This window comes from Labrus bergylta, chromosome 4 (assembly GCF_963930695.1).
Source record: "Labrus bergylta chromosome 4, fLabBer1.1, whole genome shotgun sequence".
Classification (NCBI taxonomy): domain Eukaryota; kingdom Metazoa; phylum Chordata; class Actinopteri; order Labriformes; family Labridae; genus Labrus; species Labrus bergylta.
This window is the reverse complement of record NC_089198.1, coordinates 17045155-17067588: the sequence shown is the minus strand read 5'-3', so window position 1 is coordinate 17067588 and position 22434 is coordinate 17045155. Positions and strand designations below refer to the sequence as shown.

The 22434-nt window shown below is 38.6% G+C and overlaps 3 protein-coding genes across 3 annotated transcripts; 1 reads left to right on the top strand and 2 right to left on the bottom strand.

Moving 5' to 3' along the window:
* Positions 1-183: 183 nt before the first annotated feature.
* Positions 184-4730, bottom strand: LOC109997790 (patched domain-containing protein 3). The gene is made up of 4 exons (XM_065953405.1): positions 3476-4730; positions 3270-3391; positions 3028-3173; positions 184-2307 (listed from the first exon to the last, which is right to left on the bottom strand). Exons 1-4 carry the CDS (start codon positions 4193-4195, stop codon positions 797-799), a joined length of 2499 nt encoding a protein of 832 aa, XP_065809477.1. The 5' UTR covers positions 4196-4730; the 3' UTR covers positions 184-796.
* A 587-nt stretch (positions 4731-5317) lies between these two features.
* LOC109997791 (ras-related protein Rab-18) lies at positions 5318-9845 on the top strand. Its single transcript, XM_020652400.3, has 7 exons — positions 5318-5528; positions 5927-5982; positions 6106-6167; positions 6786-6858; positions 7251-7369; positions 7655-7721; positions 8401-9845. The coding sequence occupies exons 1-7, from the start codon at positions 5461-5463 to the stop codon at positions 8571-8573; spliced, it is 618 nt and encodes a 205-aa protein (XP_020508056.1). The 5' UTR covers positions 5318-5460; the 3' UTR covers positions 8574-9845.
* A 1963-nt stretch (positions 9846-11808) lies between these two features.
* On the bottom strand, positions 11809-21146 carry LOC109997781 (homeobox protein Mohawk-like). The gene is made up of 6 exons (XM_020652386.3): positions 20748-21146; positions 19876-20035; positions 19630-19783; positions 19135-19473; positions 13797-13830; positions 11809-12530 (listed from the first exon to the last, which is right to left on the bottom strand). The coding sequence occupies exons 1-6, from the start codon at positions 20936-20938 to the stop codon at positions 12197-12199; spliced, it is 1212 nt and encodes a 403-aa protein (XP_020508042.2). The 5' UTR covers positions 20939-21146; the 3' UTR covers positions 11809-12196.
* Between the last annotated feature and the right edge of the window lie 1288 nt (positions 21147-22434).

Genomic DNA, 22434 nt, shown 5'->3' with positions numbered 1-22434 from the left:
TGCAAAGTACTTTGTTGCAGTTATCCAAAATGCACATCATTTAGACTATTGGAAAAACAAAATAAAATAGAATCAGACTCTTCTCCAAATTCATTAGTGTGACGCTGACATACACAAAAAAGAAGTTAAAATCTAAAGTATTTTTCCACAAACAGCATGTGAAATGTGAGTGTGATACTGATGGAAACACTTTAATGTAATTGGTCCTGCAGCTGTACAACTGGGCACTAAAAGTGGTTCTTAAACAATGAGTATGCTAACAAGGTCAAGGATGATGATGAAAGATTTTCCTTTCAGGGATACACAATAGAAATTCACAAATGATGCAAATTCAAAGCACAACAAAGCACTCAACAAATGCAATGACAGGAGTATACTGCAACTAAACCATCAAATAGACACACAAACTAACAATTGCAACAGAGAAGCACTTTATAACTGGAAATCATAACAAAGTGGCTCAAGGCCTGTGTGCACACTATACATCTGTCCTAATAGCCACAAGGGCAGCAAACTTTTTGCTCTATGATTATGTGGAATCTTAGTTAGCAATGTTATAAGGTTTTGCTCAGGCTAAGCTAAAAGGAAACAAATATTGACGAGTAAACAGGCTTTGACCGACACCCTAACAGAGGTTTGAAGCTTATTCACGTCTTCCACAAATATGTAAAACATGTACACAAAAAAAATAAAGTTAATAGTCATAATAGCCAATCATTTGAGGTTTTTCACTTTTTAAAGAAAATGAGGGAACAATTCATTGGCAAGTTTGACTTCCAAATCCACTCTAAATCCACTACCAACAGGCCCCACTCAATGTCAGAAACACCGGAATAAACACTAAGCCATGAAGCAGTCCAAACATAATAACAAGAAACACAATCTTAAAGAAGGTCCTAAATATGTAACTCCCAGACATGGAGAGCACAACCACTCCTAAGATTGTGGAAAGAGCTCCTTGCAGTATGGGATAACCTAAACGTGCCAAGGCATCCTTTGCTTTCTCATTGACATCACTCTTTGGACTGGAGCTGAAAGTGTAAGAAATGTGTGCCGAGAAATCTACAGAAAATCCAATGCACATGACCAGGTTTATCATGGAAATGGAGTCCAGGCTTATGCCCCACAGTGCCATGAACCCCATCACACCAACAATGACGGAACAAATTGCAAAAGCAACCCATGCCGAACAAAGAGGGTTAGGTGTCAGGATGAGAGAGACGACAAGCATCACGATCACAGCCACCAGGATGGTTTGAATGGTGTTGTCCCTGATGATAGTGTACTGGTCATAGTAGATGAACGCAGGATGGTACACCAAGAGATTGACTGAACATTTCTCTGCTGTTTTCCTGAGTACAGTCATCAAGTCTTGCATTGGTGTTTTGTTTAATGTCTGGATGAAAAAACGAGAGGCTTGAATGTCATTGTCTACTGTTAAGTTGAGGTCTTGTGTGAACATGAAGTTGAGTTCTAAAAAATTGTGCAAATGCATTTGGAAGGCATCTTTAGAACTTATATTGACATTGGTCGCAATTGCATACTGTTGAAAGGAAAGAAACCAAGCCAAAGTATTGTTGACAAAGTCTAAACTTTCAAATTTTGAAATGCAAAGACACAGATGCTTCAGTTGGTCCTCATCACAGAAATTGAAGGGCTGCTTTACTGCTACCATCACATTACAGCTATATTCAGAGAAGTGTTGCCTCTGATTGTTGTAGAAATCAATCACATATGAATTGTCCAAAGCAAGATTCCGGACATCGAGTCCCTGCTCTAACATAAAGCAGCCATAGATACTTACAGCCAGATAGACTGCGTAAACTCCAAATACGAACACCTTCATAGATTTGTGGGTCAGAATTGGGCCATAGAACCGCTCAAAAAAATGGCTCATGGACTCAGGTTCTTCCTTTTCTGAGATTCGATTGTAGCTACCCCCAACACAGCAGATACTGAAGACTTTGGAGTTCTCCGATGGTAAGTCTTCTGGGACTTTGGCACAGGTGAACCAGTGCTTGTTCCCTGCTTCCCTCTGTCCGTTCAAAGCCATGCATGCCCCCAAGAAAGTAATAGTGTACAAATAGCAGAAGCAGATAGAAATCCCGGCATATAGGCAGAAGGATCTGACAGAACCAAAGGGCGAGCTGCAGCCCAGAAAGAGAGCCAGAGCATCAGTCATGGTGGTGATTGAGATGGAGACAGCTGCTTCCTTGTAGGTTTCAGCTAGCCGGTCAGGGACACTGTCCAGAACACGGGTCCTCTGCCAGCAAGATATCATGATGAACAGATCATCCAGGCCAATACCTATGGGTACATGAAAGGGGAGACAGGGAATTACACAGTGAATGTGACCCAGACATTACAGATGTTGTGCTGTGAAAAACCAAGTGAAGTTGCACTGCTTAAGTACAACATCAGTTAGAACTGGTCCTTATCTTATGGCTGTGCCTGTTTTAGAATCTTTTTAAAGGACACTGTAGCTCTATGTTAGATGAGTTTAAGCTCCTTAAAGAACCAATGAAGAACTTTATTTTTGGTGGCCGATTTGGACAAAGCAGTTTGTCTGATACCATTGTTGATCCTGTCATGAATGTCAATCTTCTTGCTGATTGTCTTGTTTACTTTTGAAGATCTTATAGACTTCTTGAAAATGCAGACTGAGTTGTGTGTTTTTAATTTTGCTCCTAAAATCCATTGGTATTTATTAACTTCAGATGATGAAAATAAGTACACTTTTGAACTTGGAAACCCTCATTGTGAATATTTTAAATGGTATGTCACACTAAAAGAGAAGTATACATTCACAGACATAATCATCATTTTGAAACAGGGACATATCTTGTGACAATTACACCTGGTTAGAAACATGTTTGGACTAACCATTTCTATATGACATTGCATAGTAAAAAGTTATTTAATGTCCATGCATGTTAACTTTTTATGTCAACAGAAAGTCATGTTGCTTTGAGTATACTCTCTAAATTAGATCCAGTAAGAACTTATTGACCTGGATGTTGAACCTACCTAAAATCATGAAAGGACAGGAGGCAACTGTCATAACAAAAGGTTGATTCAGCAACAAAAGCAACCCAAAACTACTCAGGACTGCTAGACCTGTTGAGAAGACCCCACAGGAGGCCACCCACACCTTAGTCCTTACAGTATCCAACCTAAAAAAAAAAAAAAGGAAATCAGAGCTTAAAAAGGAAACATTAAAGTAAATCAGATAGCACATCAAATACATGTCCAGCAAAAGTTTGACTGACCTCCAACATGATAGGATTGAAAATGTGATGGCAATGGCGTAAGTGTTTGAGAATAAAAAGATGACAGAAGCTGGAGTTTTTTGAAATTCCCACTGCATTGACATTGAGGTGGAGTATGACACCTAGAAAAAATAATTAATAAATCAGAAATGGATAATTTTACAAAGACAAAATTGAACACTTGCATGTGTTAAAGTTGTGCTTACCTGAATGGAAGTTGATGAACAGTTTGAGACCAAATTGACAAAGCTTTCCAACCAAATGTCAGTTTTTGTTTTCTTGTCTTCACGTAAATAGTAATGGAGCTGTATGGCTTTAGCACTTTTAACAACTGAGTTTCCCTTGTCCAGTGTTACACTCCCTAGACCTAAATATAAAGGAAAACTCTTAAAACTAGAGTAATACCATGGGAATGTCAAATTTACTTCTTCTATATTGTTTGCGTTGTATGCAATAACATCTAAAATATCATTTGAGGAGCAGGATCCCATCACCTGAGCACAAACATCTACATATTCAAATGACTTGTTATCAAACTGCACCACCATACTCCTAACTTTAAAGTCCAATTCTAAGATGTGCTGAAGGAACTCCACAGTCAGAATATTTCTGTCACTTGTAGCTATGAACGTTGCATAATTCCCATCTGTACTTAGTCTTAGACGTGAAAACATGGAATCATTTCCAGGAAAGGTTTCTTGGATGTATCTTCTCTCCGTCTTGGCAGGTCCATAGACAGGCGTGAACTGCTCTTCTATGTTGTTTGACATTCTGTCCTTGAGGAAATAAAATCCGCTCCCCAGACATGTTGAGAGAATAAGAGGGACGATCAAGAACCACCAAGGATGGGATCCAATAAAATGACCCAGCAGCTTGAAACAGATGCGTAGAGGTCTCTCAATGCAGTCTGTGTGGAATCTGGCCATAGCTGCAAAAACTTAAGATCTGGTTTTTCTTATTCCAAAAAAAAGAAGAAATTCCTGCTGTTTTCTACAAATTTCAGACTGACATTAGAGAGAGCTGTGGGTATTCACAACTGTCTGTATTTATTCTGCTGCAGACTCTTTTAGCTCCTCTTTGCGATAACATTTGCACACTAACAGGGTCAGCCTGGTCTGTAATGAACAGAAGTAACAGAGGTTTGAGGTCTTGGTCAAAAAGCTCATTGAAAACTGTAGGTGTAGTATGGCTCACTGGTTCCCTTCAATACTCACTGTTGCTGGCCTACAAAAGCCTAACCCCCCAGGTGATTCCCTCTCATGGTTGAGGTAACGTTAAAATTGTAGGTACTTGAAGGTTAATGAAAGGTAGCAAAGGCAAAAAACAAAGAGGTATTATGATGTAGGTTATTTAGACCAGTGGTTCCCAACTGTTCAAGCCTCAGGACCCAATACCAACTCCTTTTTTAAGATTGAAACCAAATTTCTGGTATTTTTCAATCAGTCAGGTATATTAGATTAAAAAAAAAAAAAAACGTGCTGTTTGGACTTGGTACAAACCATTTGACAAAACAAAGAAAAAGAATAACAGTTTTATCACTTTTTTACAGAAATATTTCAACCTCTAAATGGTTGTATAACTTATCTTATCCTGTATTTTATTTTATTTATTGTAATGTACTGCATTCAAAATCATTTGAATAAAACAAACAGTGGAGTGCAATGGCAGGTGCCAAGCAAAGTTTCAAAGAATATAAAAACACTACACAGTAAAATGTTCTGTTTAATTATTGAATGTTATTTTATGAAGTAAATCATTTGTTGTTGTTTTTTCACTAGTGTTATTAAATATTCAAACTCAGGACAATCAATAATTCATAGGCACAAAATCAAAGTTATTTACATGTAATAAAACATAATAGAGTAATAATTAAAGTAATTAAAGTAATACTAATTTAAATACTTAAGTTTGATACTTAAAATATGTAAATGAATAGGTATAAGAAATAATAAAAAAAAGAATTCAATTGAATATATAAAATTAATGATAAATAATTAACCTTTAATCCAATTTATTTTGAAACCACGTTACCCTCTATGACGTCACGCGTCGCAGGTTGGGCGGAAGTTGAGCGAGCAACAGACTCGCAGGCTGTCATCGGAGCTATTAGCCGCCTGCCGCCCTAAAAAACAAGTGAAATTTATCGATAAAAGTGTTGACAAGGTGAGGTCAAACTAGCTCGCACGGGAATATGGACGAAGACGTGCTGACGACTCTGAAGCTGTTGATTATTGGTGAAAGTGGAGTCGGAAAATCCAGGTTTGTCTGTGTTTGTGAAAGGCTCACTAGCTAGCTTGTTGTGACTGTTGATGTTCTTGTTATGTAAGTTTAGTTTCCACTGCTCAACAGCTGCTGCTACCGCCAACTGGTCGTGCTGTTGTTCTTTCTCTACCAATTCAGGACAAATATTATATGTCTATGTGTTGGAAATTAGGTCATCGACAAGGTCTACGTCACAGCTGCTAACTTTCAAAGTTTTTGATTGACGATGAAGATGAAAATGTGTCTTAGAAATTCAGCTGTCAACATCAAAAGTGTGCAGTTGTTTTGATCCTGTATCTGTATATCTGTATAATGTCTGATAGAGAGTTGAGTAAACTACAGAGGCCTTCTGTGGATGCCTGGCTCATTCCGTCATATCTTTCTCTCCCACACAGTCTCCTCCTGAGGTTCACAGATGATACTTTTGATCCAGAGCAAACAGCAACAATAGGTATGACACACATACACTGGCATACAGCACAAATACACATTAACTGCGAGGGCTAATATAAAGATATTTTAAACTTGAGAGTTTAATTTCCCCTTCTCTTCCCCTCTTTTCATGACTGATCAGGTGTGGATTTCAAAGTGAAGACACTCGCTATAGATGGGAACAAAGCAAAGCTCGCCATATGGGTAAGAGTGAAGTCGTTAAGCCTTTGTCTACTGTTTATCTGTTGGCAGGAAAAAACATGGTGATCTGCAGGATCTCTCCACTAGATGGTGACATTGCGTAGCCTGAAGCGAGGAAAGAAAATAAAGAAGAGATCAAACTTTCTTTTCGGAGGCATTGTATTTGACTCCAGCAAAAATGTTGTCAGTATTATAAATTAAATTAAGATTAATTATGTTCATGATTTTGCACAAATATGAATCTGCTAGCGTCTTCAGCCCGTTGTTTGCATGTGGAGTGTCCACTGCCGCAATTAAGTTCTGTTTATGCATTATTACTGTTTGGTTAAGCTCTCTCTAACGTGTAAAAGCTTATCCAATATTTACTCTAGTCTGGCTTCTTTCTCAGTCACTCACTCTTGTCTCTTCTTAGCTTCATCTGCCACCGTCCTTTTCTGACTCTTAGCTTCAGCTAATAAAACAGTACCAAGATGGCTGAAGGCTGCTGTGTGACTTGTAGACTTGACAGGACAACATTGGTGTTGACATTCAGACTTTGAAATATACCTGTTGATCTGTTGAACGTCTGGTGTCATTAGAGTCTTTTGCTCCCATTGATCATGAGTGTGTTCACTTCTGCAGGACACGGCTGGACAGGAGAGGTTTCGAACCCTGACGCCCAGCTACTACCGTGGTGCACAGGGAGTCATACTTGGTATAATGTCATGCTTATAAAGCCACTCAACCCTTCACTACCAAACCTAGAGACATATTTCTTTAAGAACCATAAGAGCCATATCCACTCCCTGCTTTTTGTAGCACTTTCTTGAGACACAGTAGTTTCAAGGATACAGAAACAGTTTAGGACTTCTTGCTTATAGTAACAAGCGTCTCACATCGAAATGAATCACACTATAGTAGAGAAGGTTAGCCACCGGGGAAAAAGGCTTCAGATAAATGTTTACACTTTAATGCAGCCATCAGATAAGTAAGATTTCCTGTTAAGATTCCCTTTCATTAAAGGATTTAGCCCCACTCAAAGTAGAAATGTACCCCTTCAAAATATGCCCTCTAATCCCAGTACTTTGTTTCTGTGGTTTTTGATAGTTTACGACGTCACAAAGCGCGACACTTTTTCAAAACTTGAAAACTGGCTGAATGAACTGGAAACCTACACGACACGCAATGAGATTGTAAAAATGCTCGTTGGGAACAAAATAGATAAGGTGAGTCATACTGTGCAAGTTTTTATACTCTGTCACTGTTCAATTAGCTTATCCTCTTAAAAGTAATGTTCAGTTTATTGGCTAAAAGATGGATTTATACCTGACTTCTGAAATGATTTATAACGTAGGAATTAAAAATGCAAAAAAAAAACCAACAACATAAGAAATAGTTAAAACTCTTGTATAAATGTCATCAGGCCTTGGTGTTGTTACAGTTGTGTTGCTTCCTTTACCATGTGTATCCTGCATGTAGAAAATGTCATAAAATATCTGTTCGGTTTTCAGGACGACCATGAAGTGGACAGAAATGAAGGGCTGAAGTTTGCTAGGAAGCACTCAATGCTTTTTATTGGTAAGTATTCATGTTGGAATAACGTCACACATTGTCATTTAAACTAACAGAGCCATCAAATGTAGCTTGGAGCCATGAAAAGGCACCACTCTGGACTCAAAAGTCAGAGCTGTTATTGCTTTGCTGGAGCAAGTCAGGACACAACTGAGTAAATCGTGCATTGAGTTTTTGTTTATATGTTTTTTGTGCGTTTCTGAGTCTCTACTGTCAGATCTGCACTGAAAGATGCAGCCACTCCAGCAGAACAGCATTATCATTACAATCAAGCCATTTAACAGATCCCTGTCTACACGTGTTCCTGATTCTCATCTCCAATCTGCAGCTCTCTGGGAAATTGGGTTAACGTTTCTGTGGAGTTTCCATTTCAGAACGACTAAATGAAGGGTTTTTAAAAAAGGGTTGGGCAAGAAGATGTTGTGGATAAATCTGTTGTGTGGATGTCTTCATCCCTCTTGATGTCTTCTGCTCTTAAATGAAGTCATTTTGTACTTTAAATGTCTTGCTTTCACCACATGGAGTTTTTTCTAATCCCTCTTGGAAATTTGACTATCACTAAAAAGAAAGATGTTTTGGATTGAGAAGCTGATGAGGTGCTTTTTTTGCTTTTGCTAAATTTTGGAAAGTGCTCCATTGTTTTTGTTGGCTGATGTCATAATCCTTGCCTGTTTGTTTTGGACAGAGGCTAGTGCAAAGACCAAAGACGGTGTCCAGTGTGCCTTTGAGGAGCTGGTGGAGAAGATCCTCCAGACTCCAGGTCTTTGGGAGAGTGAAAACCAGAGTCCAAGGGTCCGTCTTGGGGAGCAGGAGCATGGTGGGGGCCGGGCATGTGGAGGATACTGCTCTATACCCTGAAACTGGACAGAACCAAAGAAACAACAACCTGATAGGAAACACTAAAGAGCAGGAACAGAACGGGAAAAGAGAGGGAGAGGTGGAAACAGATGAGTACCTTTTTAAAAAGCTGGAGTAGTTCTGTCTGTCGAGAGGACTTTGCTGTTTGCACACTACCTTTTCAACCATCATCTGTCACTACTTTCTATTGAAAACATGAATGAAGCATCATGAAGAAAAAGCCTCTTGTCTTAGGAAGTAAAGCGTTTTAATTGGACATAACCACGCCAAGTGTTCTTAAATCAGATACACGTCTGGTTTGAGTTTAATTTCCTGGTAACAGTGATTCTATTGTACATTAAGGCAGCAGGTTAATAGTGTTCTGCCTATGACATGTACCAATTTGGAGGTTAGAGTGCATAGCTTGTCAAGCAACATCCAATATAATCAATAAAGAAGTCCCCTAAACAGTACGTCTAAAAGATAGTTCCCTGCTATGCAGCTGCAAATTTAACGTACTAAATATTCTGCAAGACGTATATTTCCCAACTTTATATCATATATAACACATTGGTTGGGTGGAGGATGGAGCTGAAAGAGACCTGTTATGTAGATTGTGTTCTTTTAACGTCATTATGCACTACAACACTGTGATTGTGACGATAAGACATTTCACTTCAGACCACAGTTACTGTTTTCCAAGTATTTGTTGATAGCAGTTTCCATCAGTTTCCATGTACATGTGAACGCTTTCAAGAGAACTGATTACCTTGTTTTTCATTACTTTAAAAAAACCTGAGACAAGTTGTCATATTTATCTTTTCTTTTACCAAACTTATTTTTGGTTTTCATGTCTGATCTGGACCATATCAGCTACAGGTGCCAGGTTTAAAGTATGAAGAGCTATTGTAATAAAATGGAGTTGATTTTTGCCTTTCTGCTCTGCTCTTCAAAACCATGCAATTAGTCAAGCTTCACCCTGTACGTTTTTTAATCCCCCACATCTTTTATGAGTTTGTGTGTTCGGTGTGGTCTATCTTATTGAAGGCATTTCTCACCTGAGAACATTCCTAGTATTGTTCATATTTGTATTCCTTTTTTCATTTGTTTGCAATGTTCCTTTTTCCCTCCTTGATGTCTGTACCTTTTCCTGTTGCTTTTGCTGTGCATCTGTTTGAATCATAAAAAGCAATATGTTACATTGCCTTAACATTAAAAGTCAGTCAATAGGAATATGGTCCAGTAACGTGTGTAAGGTTTCAAACTGAAATAAATGACAACCTCAACTTGTCACCTCAGTGACTGATTATTGCTCAACTGTCATTCGAGAACTGCCATTTACCTCTGTTGTGCATAAGACATTTTAAATGGAAAGCAGGCTAACAGTGGAAACAGGACTGAGCTCCTCTTTCCATAATTCTTTGTTGATGACTTGTCTTTTACACGCAAGACTAAAAACGTACTTTGCACAAAATGTCAGAAAACCGACCAAAACTGGGGCACGAGAGGAAAATTCCTGTTCTAATCATGTTTTGTAAAATAGTCCCAGAGGACATCTGATTACAAGCTTATGTTTGGTGTCAGTAAGTCACCACATGGAGCTGAAACCTCCCCACAAGTTTCTCTCTGCAGAGGCACAGCACCAAACGTTCCCCTGAGGCTTATTGTGTCTCTTTATTTCCAATAACGTTTCTTTTTTGGCAGTTGATGCTTAGTTAAGGTTTGGAAATTCCTCAGATCTAATTTTGCATTTCTGTTGGGTTTTAACAGCATAAACAGATGACAGTTGTGTTTCTCATCTACCCTAATACTATTTGCAGTTCAGGAATATACAGAAAAAAAATCTTTTGTTCTTCAGAGAAACCCATTGCTTCTCATTTCGTCACAATATGTTCAAATCTAAAGAACTCCATATTGATCAAACCTGCATTAACTGATCTTTATGTCACTTTGAGGCTTTAAGCACAACACGACCTCACTTTTTGTTAGACGTGATAACAGTCCAAGCTCTGAGGAAACAAACAAATTGACTCAAAGCCACAAAGCAGGAATCATAAGCTAATAAGCAACAGTTATTGTTCATGCTCGACACCCTGCAAATAAACGACTCTCTTTCTTTCTTGCCCTCGGCTATAGGTTATGGATCCACAAACAATGACTGCAGTTAACGATGCTTCCACTATTGAGGAGTTCTGGATTGACCATATTGCCTTTTCATAATAACCTCTTAAAGTACTAGATGGGGTCTCTTTATTTGGGGTTGGAGCTTCTGAAGGAGCACATGAGGAAGGGGGGTGTATTGCCTTGTAGGTATTTGAAAGTCATATACAACATATTTTAAGGAAACACTGAAAAACATTAGGGTAAAAAAGATGAATACATATAGCGTGAACATGGACAAATAGCAAGTTACATGGGGGAGTAGGGACAGAGGTGGGGGGGAAACATCGATTCATGTAAAGATAGAGATTCTTATCTTCTGAGATTCTAAATAGATTCACGGCTAACAAAAATCGATTTTCTTTTTTGGCTAATCAGTCACTCCCTGCTAAGTGCTAAGGCTAAATCCTGAACTCAGTAGAATGCCAGTCTCACAGATGACTGGAGTAGATCCTGAAGTATGTGCTAATACAAAAAAAGACATTGAATCGTGAATCCAGAATTGTTATCAATCGAAAATAGATTCTCAATCGAATCGTGACCCCAAGAATTGAAATCGAATTGTGAGACATCCAAATATTCCCAGCCGTATAGGGAACCTGCCAAACATAACTGAGACATTTGCCTGCATGCCTTTCAGTTTGATTGATTGGTTCCTCTAAGCTAACTCTGCTTTTTAGCTAAATGTCTAAATGCTCCAGGTTTACTGGCAAGCTAGTTTCTGTTTCTGTGCACTAAAAGGTTCGTTCATCGCCTGTTTTAGAAACATATACCATGGTAAGAAGCAGTCAGTCGATAATTATCTGTTGATTCACAAAAGCAGCCACTTCCACATGCTCATTATTTGATCCATTGGTCTAGAAATATTGGTTATTGCTGCCATCTTTCAGTCAGCAACTGCACTGTCCCATTTGAGTTGTCAGTTTAACCCTGTGAATCCCTCTTCATCTGGATCATTGCTCAGAGGAAAAACTTGAACAAATGTTCTTAGCTTGAAGCACTGTCTCCCTGTTATGAAGCCACAACTCCTGCCCAAACTACAACCAAAAGAATTTGAACAGATATGAAACTACAAGGCCCTCAATTACCCACATGAAATCTACCACTAAATACAGCTCTACATGCCTGTGCTGTTTCAGCCACTGTAAGGCAAAGATTTAAAGCAAATGACCGGTCAGAAGATTTCACATTGAGTTTATTAAAATAGCTGCTGTCAAACTTTAGCATTGGATGATCATCCAGTCTCATGAAGTTAATATAACTTACTGCAACAGACGGCAACAGGGAGAAATTACAAACATTACAAAAAGTGTAGAAAAAAAGTCAACGGTCACTTTTTCCATTTTAGAACGTAAAAAGGATTAAAAGTGTCAAAGTTTATCAACTTTACAAAGCAACCAGAGGCTGTTCATAAATTGCAAGGCACTTTAACATCTGGTATAACTATACAAAAAGATTTAAAGCCAGATGTTCAAATAAAATGCCTACACAGTGTTAGGCAGGGCCACGTTAACAGTCTGAACCTCCGAGATGTGAGAGGACTTCTGGATGATTCGGCTGGTGAGAGCAGGCCCCACGGTGCAGCTCTGCCTCAGAGCAGTTGTGGGTCCAGTGACACACATGGTGTCTATGATAGTCGTCCTTGTAAATGAGAAAGGCTTTCTGGTGAAGTTTTGGTCTGGGCCTGGAATGGTTACGCAGCCCTGGTCTGCTGTGCAGCTCTGGCCCCGGGCCAAGTTGGTCAGAGCGACAGCGGCATGGATCTCCCTCCAGTCCTGATCGACCCGTTTCTGCTGGACTCTCTCCTGCTGCTGAACACTGCGAATATATGAGAAAAACTGCAATTTATGCAGTGCATCGCCAAATATCCATATTTTACCTCTAAGAACTTCAATACGACTGCTTTTTATTTTACTAGAACTAACTCTTGGTACAAAATTCCTTTTTAAGTATAATACACTTTTGCCTTTTGGACGATTTGGAAACTGTTTTTAAACTCCCAACCTCTATGTAGAACTGTTTACTTATCTGTATTGTATTCTTCACTTTAAATAGATTTTTAATACAAACTTATACTTCAGAATTGTTTTGAAGGTTATAAATTAATTAGAGTTGTTTCCAGGTTTCCACAGCTTTTAAAAAAATATCTTTATTATATTTGACCTTTTAATCATCTTAATATATCTTTATAAAAAGACCCTCCTGCAAAATGAAAATAATAGTTTTTAACTGATTTTGAAACCAATTGAAATAAAAACTCCTCTTTATGTCCTAAAAACTCAAACAAGACCATCAGCAACAAGATTGACTATTTCAATAGCAAATATTTTGAACTATTAAAGAAAGCAGGATGGTGTATTATGTCAGAAAACACCGGCCCTACATGGACAGGACAAGATTAGTAAGGGAACAAGCTGAACCACTAGCCAAAATCAACACAAAGTTCCTCACATGAGCTTAAGCTGCTGTGTGGAGTTTTATGCTGGTAATTAAACAAACTGAAATTATGACCAGAACATCAAACAAGCCAGAACATCAGCATAAAAGCTGGCTATTAACGATATTTTTAGTGTATGTAACTGCTGCTGCGGGGTAGGTGTCACACAAGACGCTGAAGTGCCAGCCTTTTTGTTTTTACATTTTCCCCTGTAAATACTCTCAATAAGTGAAACAGGATGTAAGAAAGGATGTAAGAAAACATTCCTTACAAATATACAGGACAAGATCAGCATGGAGATAAGACGTACCACTTTTTAAAAAATCGACACAAAACTAAAATCATTCACAGGAGCTTTAAAACATTTTGTCCAAAAGTCAATCTCTCTTGTGGCTTTTATTTTATATACTTTAGTAACTGCCTTGATTAAGTGTTGCCCTTTGATGATAAGTTGATTTTTCATAAAGGTTGATTGATTGTTGAATCTCATGCCGAGCACTACCTGGATAAATCCATCTGAAGAGCAGTTTCAGAAATCTAAAGCAGGAAGGAATCTTGATATAAAGCCAGAACGATGAATCACAAATGGTGGTTAAGTTTCAAAAAACATCATCCAAAAGGGTTTGAGAATGTTAAATTACACTCACCTGTCACATTTAGTTGAAGAATAGTCCATTGTGTCTGGAAGAGAGAAGAAAAAGACTCATCTATAGATGTTATAAATCAGTTTACATGATGGCTGTGAAATTGTATACAGAGTATATTCAAAGTATAATCAAGGCCGGATTAGACCTCATGTAAGCGATCCCTTGTGTTATTACAAATGTATGAGAGTTTTCAGACTGCATCTTAGTTATTGTGAGTGGGTTTAGTGTGTTTGTTTGTGCATGTAATGGTATCTTAAAGTGAAAATATATTCTTCTTTGTCTATACAGCTACTTCATGCCCAATGTGTCTCTCTGGGTGTTTTTTTTAAATGTTTTTGTTTTTTTAAAGAGTTTCTCTTTTTTGAGGTTAGAAAAAAACGATATCTGCAACGTGTCACATACTGACACTGAGTTTTCTACTAGCACCTGTAAAGTTAGTTCGCTATATGTCTTTTCCTTTCCATAAGTGGTCCCTGCAGACCTTCATCTTTTTTTTTCCCAAGGCCTGAAAATGAATATCTGGAGAAAGGGTCAGTCTATTTCTTAAAAGGCCTGAAATCATACTCAGTATCTCTGGCAGAATCAGAAGCCAGAGTTGAGTAAATAAAACTTGTGAGTAATATTAAACCGCTTGTACAATTCCTGTTTGTGGTCAATGTCTAAGCGTGCATTATATGTAAAGCATATTTTCCATTTCAGTTTTGGATTATTGCCTTTATTCATTGGAGCAGATAGAAGTTGGTCGAACTGGATTTTTCAGCGAGCACTAGACGGGGAAATTAAAGGCCCTCAGTGAAACACAGTCTTTCAACGCTAACAGCCCGAAACATCCCCGTCTCTGATTTCTTTATGCTAGCTGAAGCCAAAAGAAACTACTTATTGATAGTAAATCATTTTTCTGTTTTATGCTATTTTGCTACTGAACGGCCCTGGGATTTTTTTCTCTTTTGCCATATGACTAGCTGCCAAGAAAGTACTTTAGTACCTCTGTTGTATTTTTGTTACCAAGAAAAAACATTATTTTAACTCTGGTGAGTCAAATTTATAGCAGGGATCAACTGCAACAAAATGTTAAACCTTAATGAAGCTGCCTGCTTTTGCTATTAACATTCACTACTTTGACAACAGAGATACAGTATACCTTCAAACAGAGAATTAGATGCAGGAGTTAGTTAGCTTAGCGTTGCAAGTACAAACAGTGGAAAAAAGCTAGCCTGTACCTGTCCAAACTAAAGGTGAAAAAATTCTCCGACAGACATCTCCAGAACCAACAAATGACGTTTTATTTGTGGAACTGTAAAAACAACAACTGAAGTGTTAAACTAACAATTGCAACTTAAGATCATAAAAAACTGTTCATCACAAATTCCGACATAAATGTCTAACTTGGGTTTATTGTAAATTAAGAGTTATTGTTGAAAAACCAGATATAGCTTGATGGATAAATCAGAGAGAGATAGGAGAGTGATTGATCTAGCTGTTCCTCCAAAGATCGCTTGGATCACAGGAACTAGTTTGAACTAACTAACTTGAAGCCAAACAAGCTTTCCAGTCTTTTTGCTTAGCTAGTCCCTCCCTGGCCTCTGCCGAATAATTTAAAGGATATTTCCCATTTGAGCAGTTTCTCTGTTTATTTAATATGCTGTACAGCTTCAAAATCTTTGTTTCTGAGCAATGTTAGCTAGGTGGCTGACAGTGCAGTTTCAGTTACATTGAGGATGGCATCCTCAAATGAAAATAAAAAAAACAAAAACAATTTTGGACAAGTATTGATTTTGAAGTTTTTAATCTTAATTGGATTTTTAGTTGTCTTTACTTGAGTTATAATTTAAAGCCAAAGAAATTCAGCAAGGGTTCTTTTGAACAATATTGATATATAGGCCCTGCTAACACAGCTTTGCGAGCAGGAGGTCTTAGCTTGATCGTCAGGAGAATAAATAGGGTGACTGATCACATTCACATCAGCCACTGTAAGACATCCACATGTCTAATCTGCTTTTATTGACAGATATTAAAGTTGTTGAATCGTGACATTTACTTCTAAAAAAACAACTCAAAGTATAATCAGACACAAATGAGACTTGGACAATTTGGCTATTTGTAGGATTAAGCTGATTGTAGGATTCTGACTCTTTTATACCAAATAATATATACGGATATGCCACTAACCTTGACTTATCTACACTTTTATCTATGGTATAACATTAGCAGGGATTCATATCCCCTCATGACCCAAAGTCCGTGACTTACACCTTCTGACAGGTGTTTCATTTGGATCCAAACTGAAAAACAACTACGTACCGAGAAAATAATTTAACACTTCATAGTCTTGATAGGGGTGTAGGTTTGTGGATAAGAGAGTCTCCTCTGCATGTTTTTATTTGGAACAAATTTGCGGAAAACGCAGAAAAGGCAATTGTCCAGATATGTTTTTTACAGCTAGCTGTGTCCAATAAAACACAACTCTGGTCACATTTATGGCTTTCTAGTCTTTCAGAGGAAATACAGAAGGGGATGCAGGGACCGTGTTACTAGGTGTAAACCGCCTCATATTTCTGAACATTAAGCTGTAATAGAACTAACACGTATTATTCCACTAGACTTTTAATCGTCTGTGGGATTCAGACTGATATGTCCAAAGTTTTCTTGTGAAACACTGTGTCGTGGCATCACTTATTCAACCATCTCTTGAGCTTTAGTGACTGTTTAAGTCGTCTCGCGGGTGAAGTATAAACGTGTTAATGGTGTCAGTGCCTGTCATGAATTTGGCAGCTTGACTTTCCACCTCACCTCCACTAAGGAGCCGCTGTAGGTCACAAACACCCTTAATATGACCAGCAGGGAGACATTAAATGTTAGAACAAACATCTCGACACTCTCTGCTGCCCACATACAGAGTAATGATGACATCAAGAAACCTCCAGGTTCTCCAATAAAAATAATTTCAAGTGAGCGAGTAACAGCATGTTTGAAGGAAGCTAGTAACATTTTGGGAAATATGAGTATTTGCTTTCTTTTGTTCGAAAGATGCCAAGATTGATACCATTGATACCTCATGGCTACATCCTGAATACAGGGCTGAAGCTAACGACTTCTCACTTCGCCTAGCATAAATGCTAAAAGCAGAAAAACAGCTAGCTTTGCTCCATTGAGAACTAGGCTAATCATTCAGCCATTCTAAGAAGCAAATATCAATATGTTATATTTCACTTGTTTAGTTCATGATAGAAACTGAACCCAGCTAACCAAAAGATGGTGACATACAGTAACCCCTGTAAAACCACAACTTCTCTCAAATGTTTTAAATGGATAACACAAATTCATTTAGGTTTTTCATGAACGAATTGTTCAAAGTAGTTAAATCCTCTTACTTGTAGAACTAGCAAGCTGTTAGCCCCTCTGTTTTCATTTTAAATAATAAGCCAATAGCTTCAGATTTAGCTTTAAAAAAGAGTGCAATTAGTGGTATCAGTCTTCTCAGCTAACTTTTATCAAGACAGCAAACAAGCTTTTCCAAACATGTCATAGAATTTCATAAAAATAATGTATTTAATGATAATCATTATTTTATCATTTATTCATTTATACAATCACTATTCAATTATTTTCTTTATTTATAATATGTTAAGGCCTGGCAGTATAATTGACCATTTTCTGAAACATAAAATATAAGCCTTTTTAAATGTTTAAAAAGGTTATCCCAATTTGCGGGCCCGAGCAAGGTTAAACCAAGCGGCAACCTCAGGTTTTAAAAATTGAGGCCAATGCGGAAGTGGAAAAAAAGAAGAGCATGGAATCCAAAAGACAAGGAATCCACTTTAGATCGAATATTTTAAAATTACCCTTTTTCCAGACAAAATAAACATGTTTACAGCAAAAAAAAAAAGGTTTTAGTCTCAACAGCTCATTTATCTATTGGTAAAAACTCTACTAGTGTTGACATTTTTTATAATTCATCCATTTTGATTATATCAAGGCTAACAGGTGGCCGCATTGTAGCTGTTTATAAGTAGGCAGAAGACCTGCCTCAGCTCCACCTCTTTGCCTGATACTAGAATAACCAAAAGTTAGGTAGACTGCCATTGTTGAGCTTCATAATGCCTCTTCAGAAACAAAAGATTGACGGCACTGAGACTACGTCCATGTTTCATACAGTTTGTGGATAAACTGAGTGTAAAGTGTGTATCTGATAGACTCAGTGTGGACAGAGTCTATCAGACATAGCTTATGCCTGGTCACAGACTTTAAAAGTGTTAATGAAAGAACTTCAAGACTTTAAGCAATGCATGAATGCATCCATTGTATAATTTGAGAGAGACATTTATTTGTTAGCCTAAAGAGTAAAATCTGCTTCAAAAATCTTTTCACAGCTCTTATGACATAATGTAAATCTAGATTGATTTGAAGTTGCAGGGTTACACTAGGGAGTTTCCGCCTGCCAAAGCACACAAGAGTGAAGGAAGGAAAACCACAGCCTCAGATGGATATTAGAGATCTCGCTCTGTGTTTCCTCACATCTGAGTGGCAGCTCTGACACTCGCTCTATGAGACATCCTCAGCGCAGTACTGACAGACTGCTCCATTTCTACATTTGGCTGAGGTTTCTTCTTCTCACCCGGGGAAGAATAAAGTCTCAGACGTTCTGTAATTGTCCTTGAGACTGGACTGGACATTTCCACCACGGCAAGAAGCTGAAGCGGAACAAATGGCACATTCTCGTAGATGGAAATGATATTTGCGGTGAGCAGCAGCAGCCAGCACAAGCGCCATCCAATTTTAAAATGAGGGATTTGAGCGTCTGCATTGGTCTTTATTAGTAATGTTTGTAAAGGTTTGGCTCCTGTACCTGAGCAGATTTGAGGGTTGCCAGCGTGCTGGTTTCCCTGTAGGACTGAAAGGGCACCTAGGTGTCAAGTTTAGCTGTAACTTTATAATTGAATATCGCCGCTGACTTTCAGTGTACTGCCAGAGATTTATTAAAGTCATTGAGCTCTGAGGAGCCATGTGGACGTTTCTGTACGGTCTGTTCTTATTTAACTGTACACTGTGGTGTGTTAAAAAAGAATCAAGGGGAAGCAGGGTAGTTAAATTGTCATTTTAGCTAAATTCAACATAAATCTGCAATTAGCAAGGCAGAAGCTTTGAGGATTTCTGTGGACTGAGGCTTCTCTCATCTCCTTTCCTCCACATCTACCTTTGATGATGTACTTACTTATATAACTTGCTTTGATTTAATGCATAATATCAGTCCTAATAACAAGAATTCCTAAACATATTTTGTGAAAAAGTTACATTGTGATATTGTCCAGCACAGAGATAGAAAAATGACATGTCTCACCCATGTGGTAGACAAAGTTGGCCTCTGTTTCGTATGATGATGCCGGGGAAACGACATCTCGGTCACATTCGTTGGAGCTGAAAGACTCTGAGTGGCTCCTCCCCCTGCGGGTTGAGGTGACGCCATCAGACTTCACTGCCATCATGTGTCGCAGGCTGTCATTCAGGTATCGGTTCAGTAAACTGCTCTTGTACTTGGATGGTGGTGAGACGCTGTTGTAACTGTTGGCGGAGTCCGCCATAGCGAGGACGCTGCCCTGTTTCTGGAGTGCACTCTTGTGGGTTGATGATCTGCCAAAGTCTGATTGTCTGATGGGAGCTTCTAAGGGACAATCTTCATCTGCAACAAAGGAAACAAAACGTTAACCGCTTTTAAAATGTATGGAAAGGAAGTCATAAATTATGATAAAGATTATGGTTTATATATTTTTTTTCACATTTCCAACACACAAAAGGTAAGTTAAACACATTGTAGAATGATATATTGTAGCCATACCATCTGAGTGAGTTTCATCACTGCACACGCTCAGTCTCTCAGCATTTCCTTGGATGTATTTATTGTAAAGTTTGATCCTTAGTGCCCAGCTCAGGTCTGGCTGTCTCACTGTGTTCTTCAGCCTCCGCCGTGCATTTGCAAACCAGTTTGACACCTGCACAGATGCACCTTGTTATAGAACACACACTCAACTCAACATGAACACGTAGCTGCAATCGCTGTTTCATCTGTCATGCTTGCTCTTACCTGCACTAGTGTCATATGTGAGCCCAGAGCTAGCAGCACCTTCTCCGTCTTGGTGGGGTAGGGGTTGTCCCGGTGTTTGTACAGCCAATGTTTCAGGGGTCGGGCCATGTCCTGCAGCACTTGCCTCTTGTGGCGGACTTTAACCCCACCCAGGCGAGACCTGGAGATATCAGAAGTTATCTTATAAATTTAAGAGGGCCACCTACAAATCCCTCCTGGCCAACAAAAAATCATCTAGAGACATTAAAAAAGCAGGTCTGGATTCTACTCCTTGTCATATTATTTTCAGAGATCCAACATAATTCCACCATTTGCAAAACACTTGTGCAAGAGTGGCAAGGAAGACCTTTCTTTGAACAAGCAAATTTCAAGCAGAACCTGAATCATGTTGAACAGCCATCTGCTGAGACTGTTAAATTATCTCTATAAATGAAATGTTTCGAAACTGCAATAGACTGTTGAACCACATCTCAATGAATGCAAACATTCATTCATTCAACATGTTTTACTTGAAATAATGTAAGAGTAGAGAGACAGAAATGACTAGGTGAACAGATGAGGTCAAAACAGGAAGGTTATAGAACTTGAATCTTGAAAGTTGGCTTTCTTAATGAGCATCGTGATGTTTTATCTCTCAATAAAAGAAAAATAGTCGGTTATCTACTGTGTGCCTGTATTTGTTTTTCATCTTTTTGTGCTAAATACTGGTGTCTTGTGAGCCGGTTTTGATTTTTTAATGCACCACAAAATTGTAAATGAATCTATCAACCTTATAACTGCCTTTAGGAGCAAATTACAACTCTCACACAAAATTAGACCATCTGTTTTGAACGTGATCATGTCATAAAACAATATGAGAAGTGTTTGCTTACCCAAATCTTCTGTAATTGATCGTGGAGCTGTTTTCAGAGGTGTTGTTGCATCGCAGCAGATCTGTTCTCTCTCCGTCTGTCAAACTGCTCTGAGGTAAATCTACACAACTCAGTCTGTTCCTCTCCACAGCTCCCTTGCCGTCCTTTAAATGTAGCAGAGTACCAGACTTCATGGCAGCAACTTTGTTCATTTTTTAACACGGAGAGTTTTCTTCAATCAACAGGTGCATCTGTAGACTCCAACCAGATGTAAATAGAAGCAGCATGTTCCCATCCTGGATGAATTTATTAAAAAGGAATTTAAAAAAAAAAGGTTGTTACAAGTAGTAAAGAAGTGATCCTTGTGCTCTTGTGAGAGAATATTGTTAGAAAGTCAGACAGAGGATGTTGTCTGGTTCTGTTGAGCTATGTGAGGAGAGTTCAAATAACCTGCTACTTCTCTCCCTATTGGCTCTCCCAACATCCAATCACTTCTTTCGAGAGCTTTGTGAGGAAAACATGCAGGGCAGCAGCTTCTGTCGCACCCTGACCCTGCTTCTTAAAAATCCTGCACATGTAGGAACATCAGCGAATGTGGTCGTCAGATTTACTCGTAAGAAGTTTTGTCTGGTGTTTCCGTATAGTCTGTGCTTAGCAGTCTCATATTTTCAACATGAGGCATATACATTTCTTCAGTGGTTTTACCAAAAATCGTGTCAGCAGATAATAGATGTTTTACCGGGGGGATTCTGGAAATTCATGGGTGTAATGACATGGTTGCTAATAACCAGCAAAACCACCAAACTGTGCCTTATACGTTAGGCTCTGATTCCCGCTGGGCTGAAATGGTTTTTAATACAAATTGGCTCATTATAAAGTCAACACAAAAACTGGAAAATGAAATAGATCCTTGCTCGTGTATTTCACAGATTTAGAAGACAGAAAGTGTGTCGGCATGTGCATTTAAGTGTCAGAATTGTGCATCTTTTTCTGTGTGCAGTTTAAGCTTGGATAATCCAACCGGAATGCTTATATTTGTCAATGTGATCTTTTAGTAAAATGAGGTCTGACAGAAGCTTATAGCGTCGTCATTTTCTGTATGACAGCATGCGGGCACTGGGCCCATTAGTTGGAAGACTGATTTAACTCAACCGTCATCCACGCATGTTTTCCCTTGTCATCCCTTCTCAGTATTGGCTTTGCCTTGCACAATAACTCAAGCCTTTTAAACAAACACATGCATGCATTGCTCTTGCAGAGAGTTGAAGGTGATGGCTAAAGTTGGAGCAGAGCTTATTCAGTGGTTAAACAAATTAAAGGACTTCATAACTCTCTCCTCTGTTCATAACTCAGCTGTATCAGAAGAGAGGTTGGGTTTCAACAATTTCAAAACGGAAAAACACATGGAGCAGAAGCATCTCCGTTAGGTGCAGTAAATTCCTCGCTCACATTCCTCCACAGCAGTAGGAGAATGCTACATGCTATCACACACCATTTAGTCGGGTCCCTCTGAAACATTCACCGGTTCAACTGTTGATATTAGCTGAAACACACCCTCATTCAGCAGCCAAGAGAGCCTTAAAAAACACTGAGAGAGGGCATATATCTTTTCTTGTTTAGATTGTTCCCTGTGAGTGTGAGTTTGTGTGTGTGTGTGTGTGTGCGCGCGTGTGTGCGTGTGTGTGCTAGTGAGTGTGTGCCTGTGTGT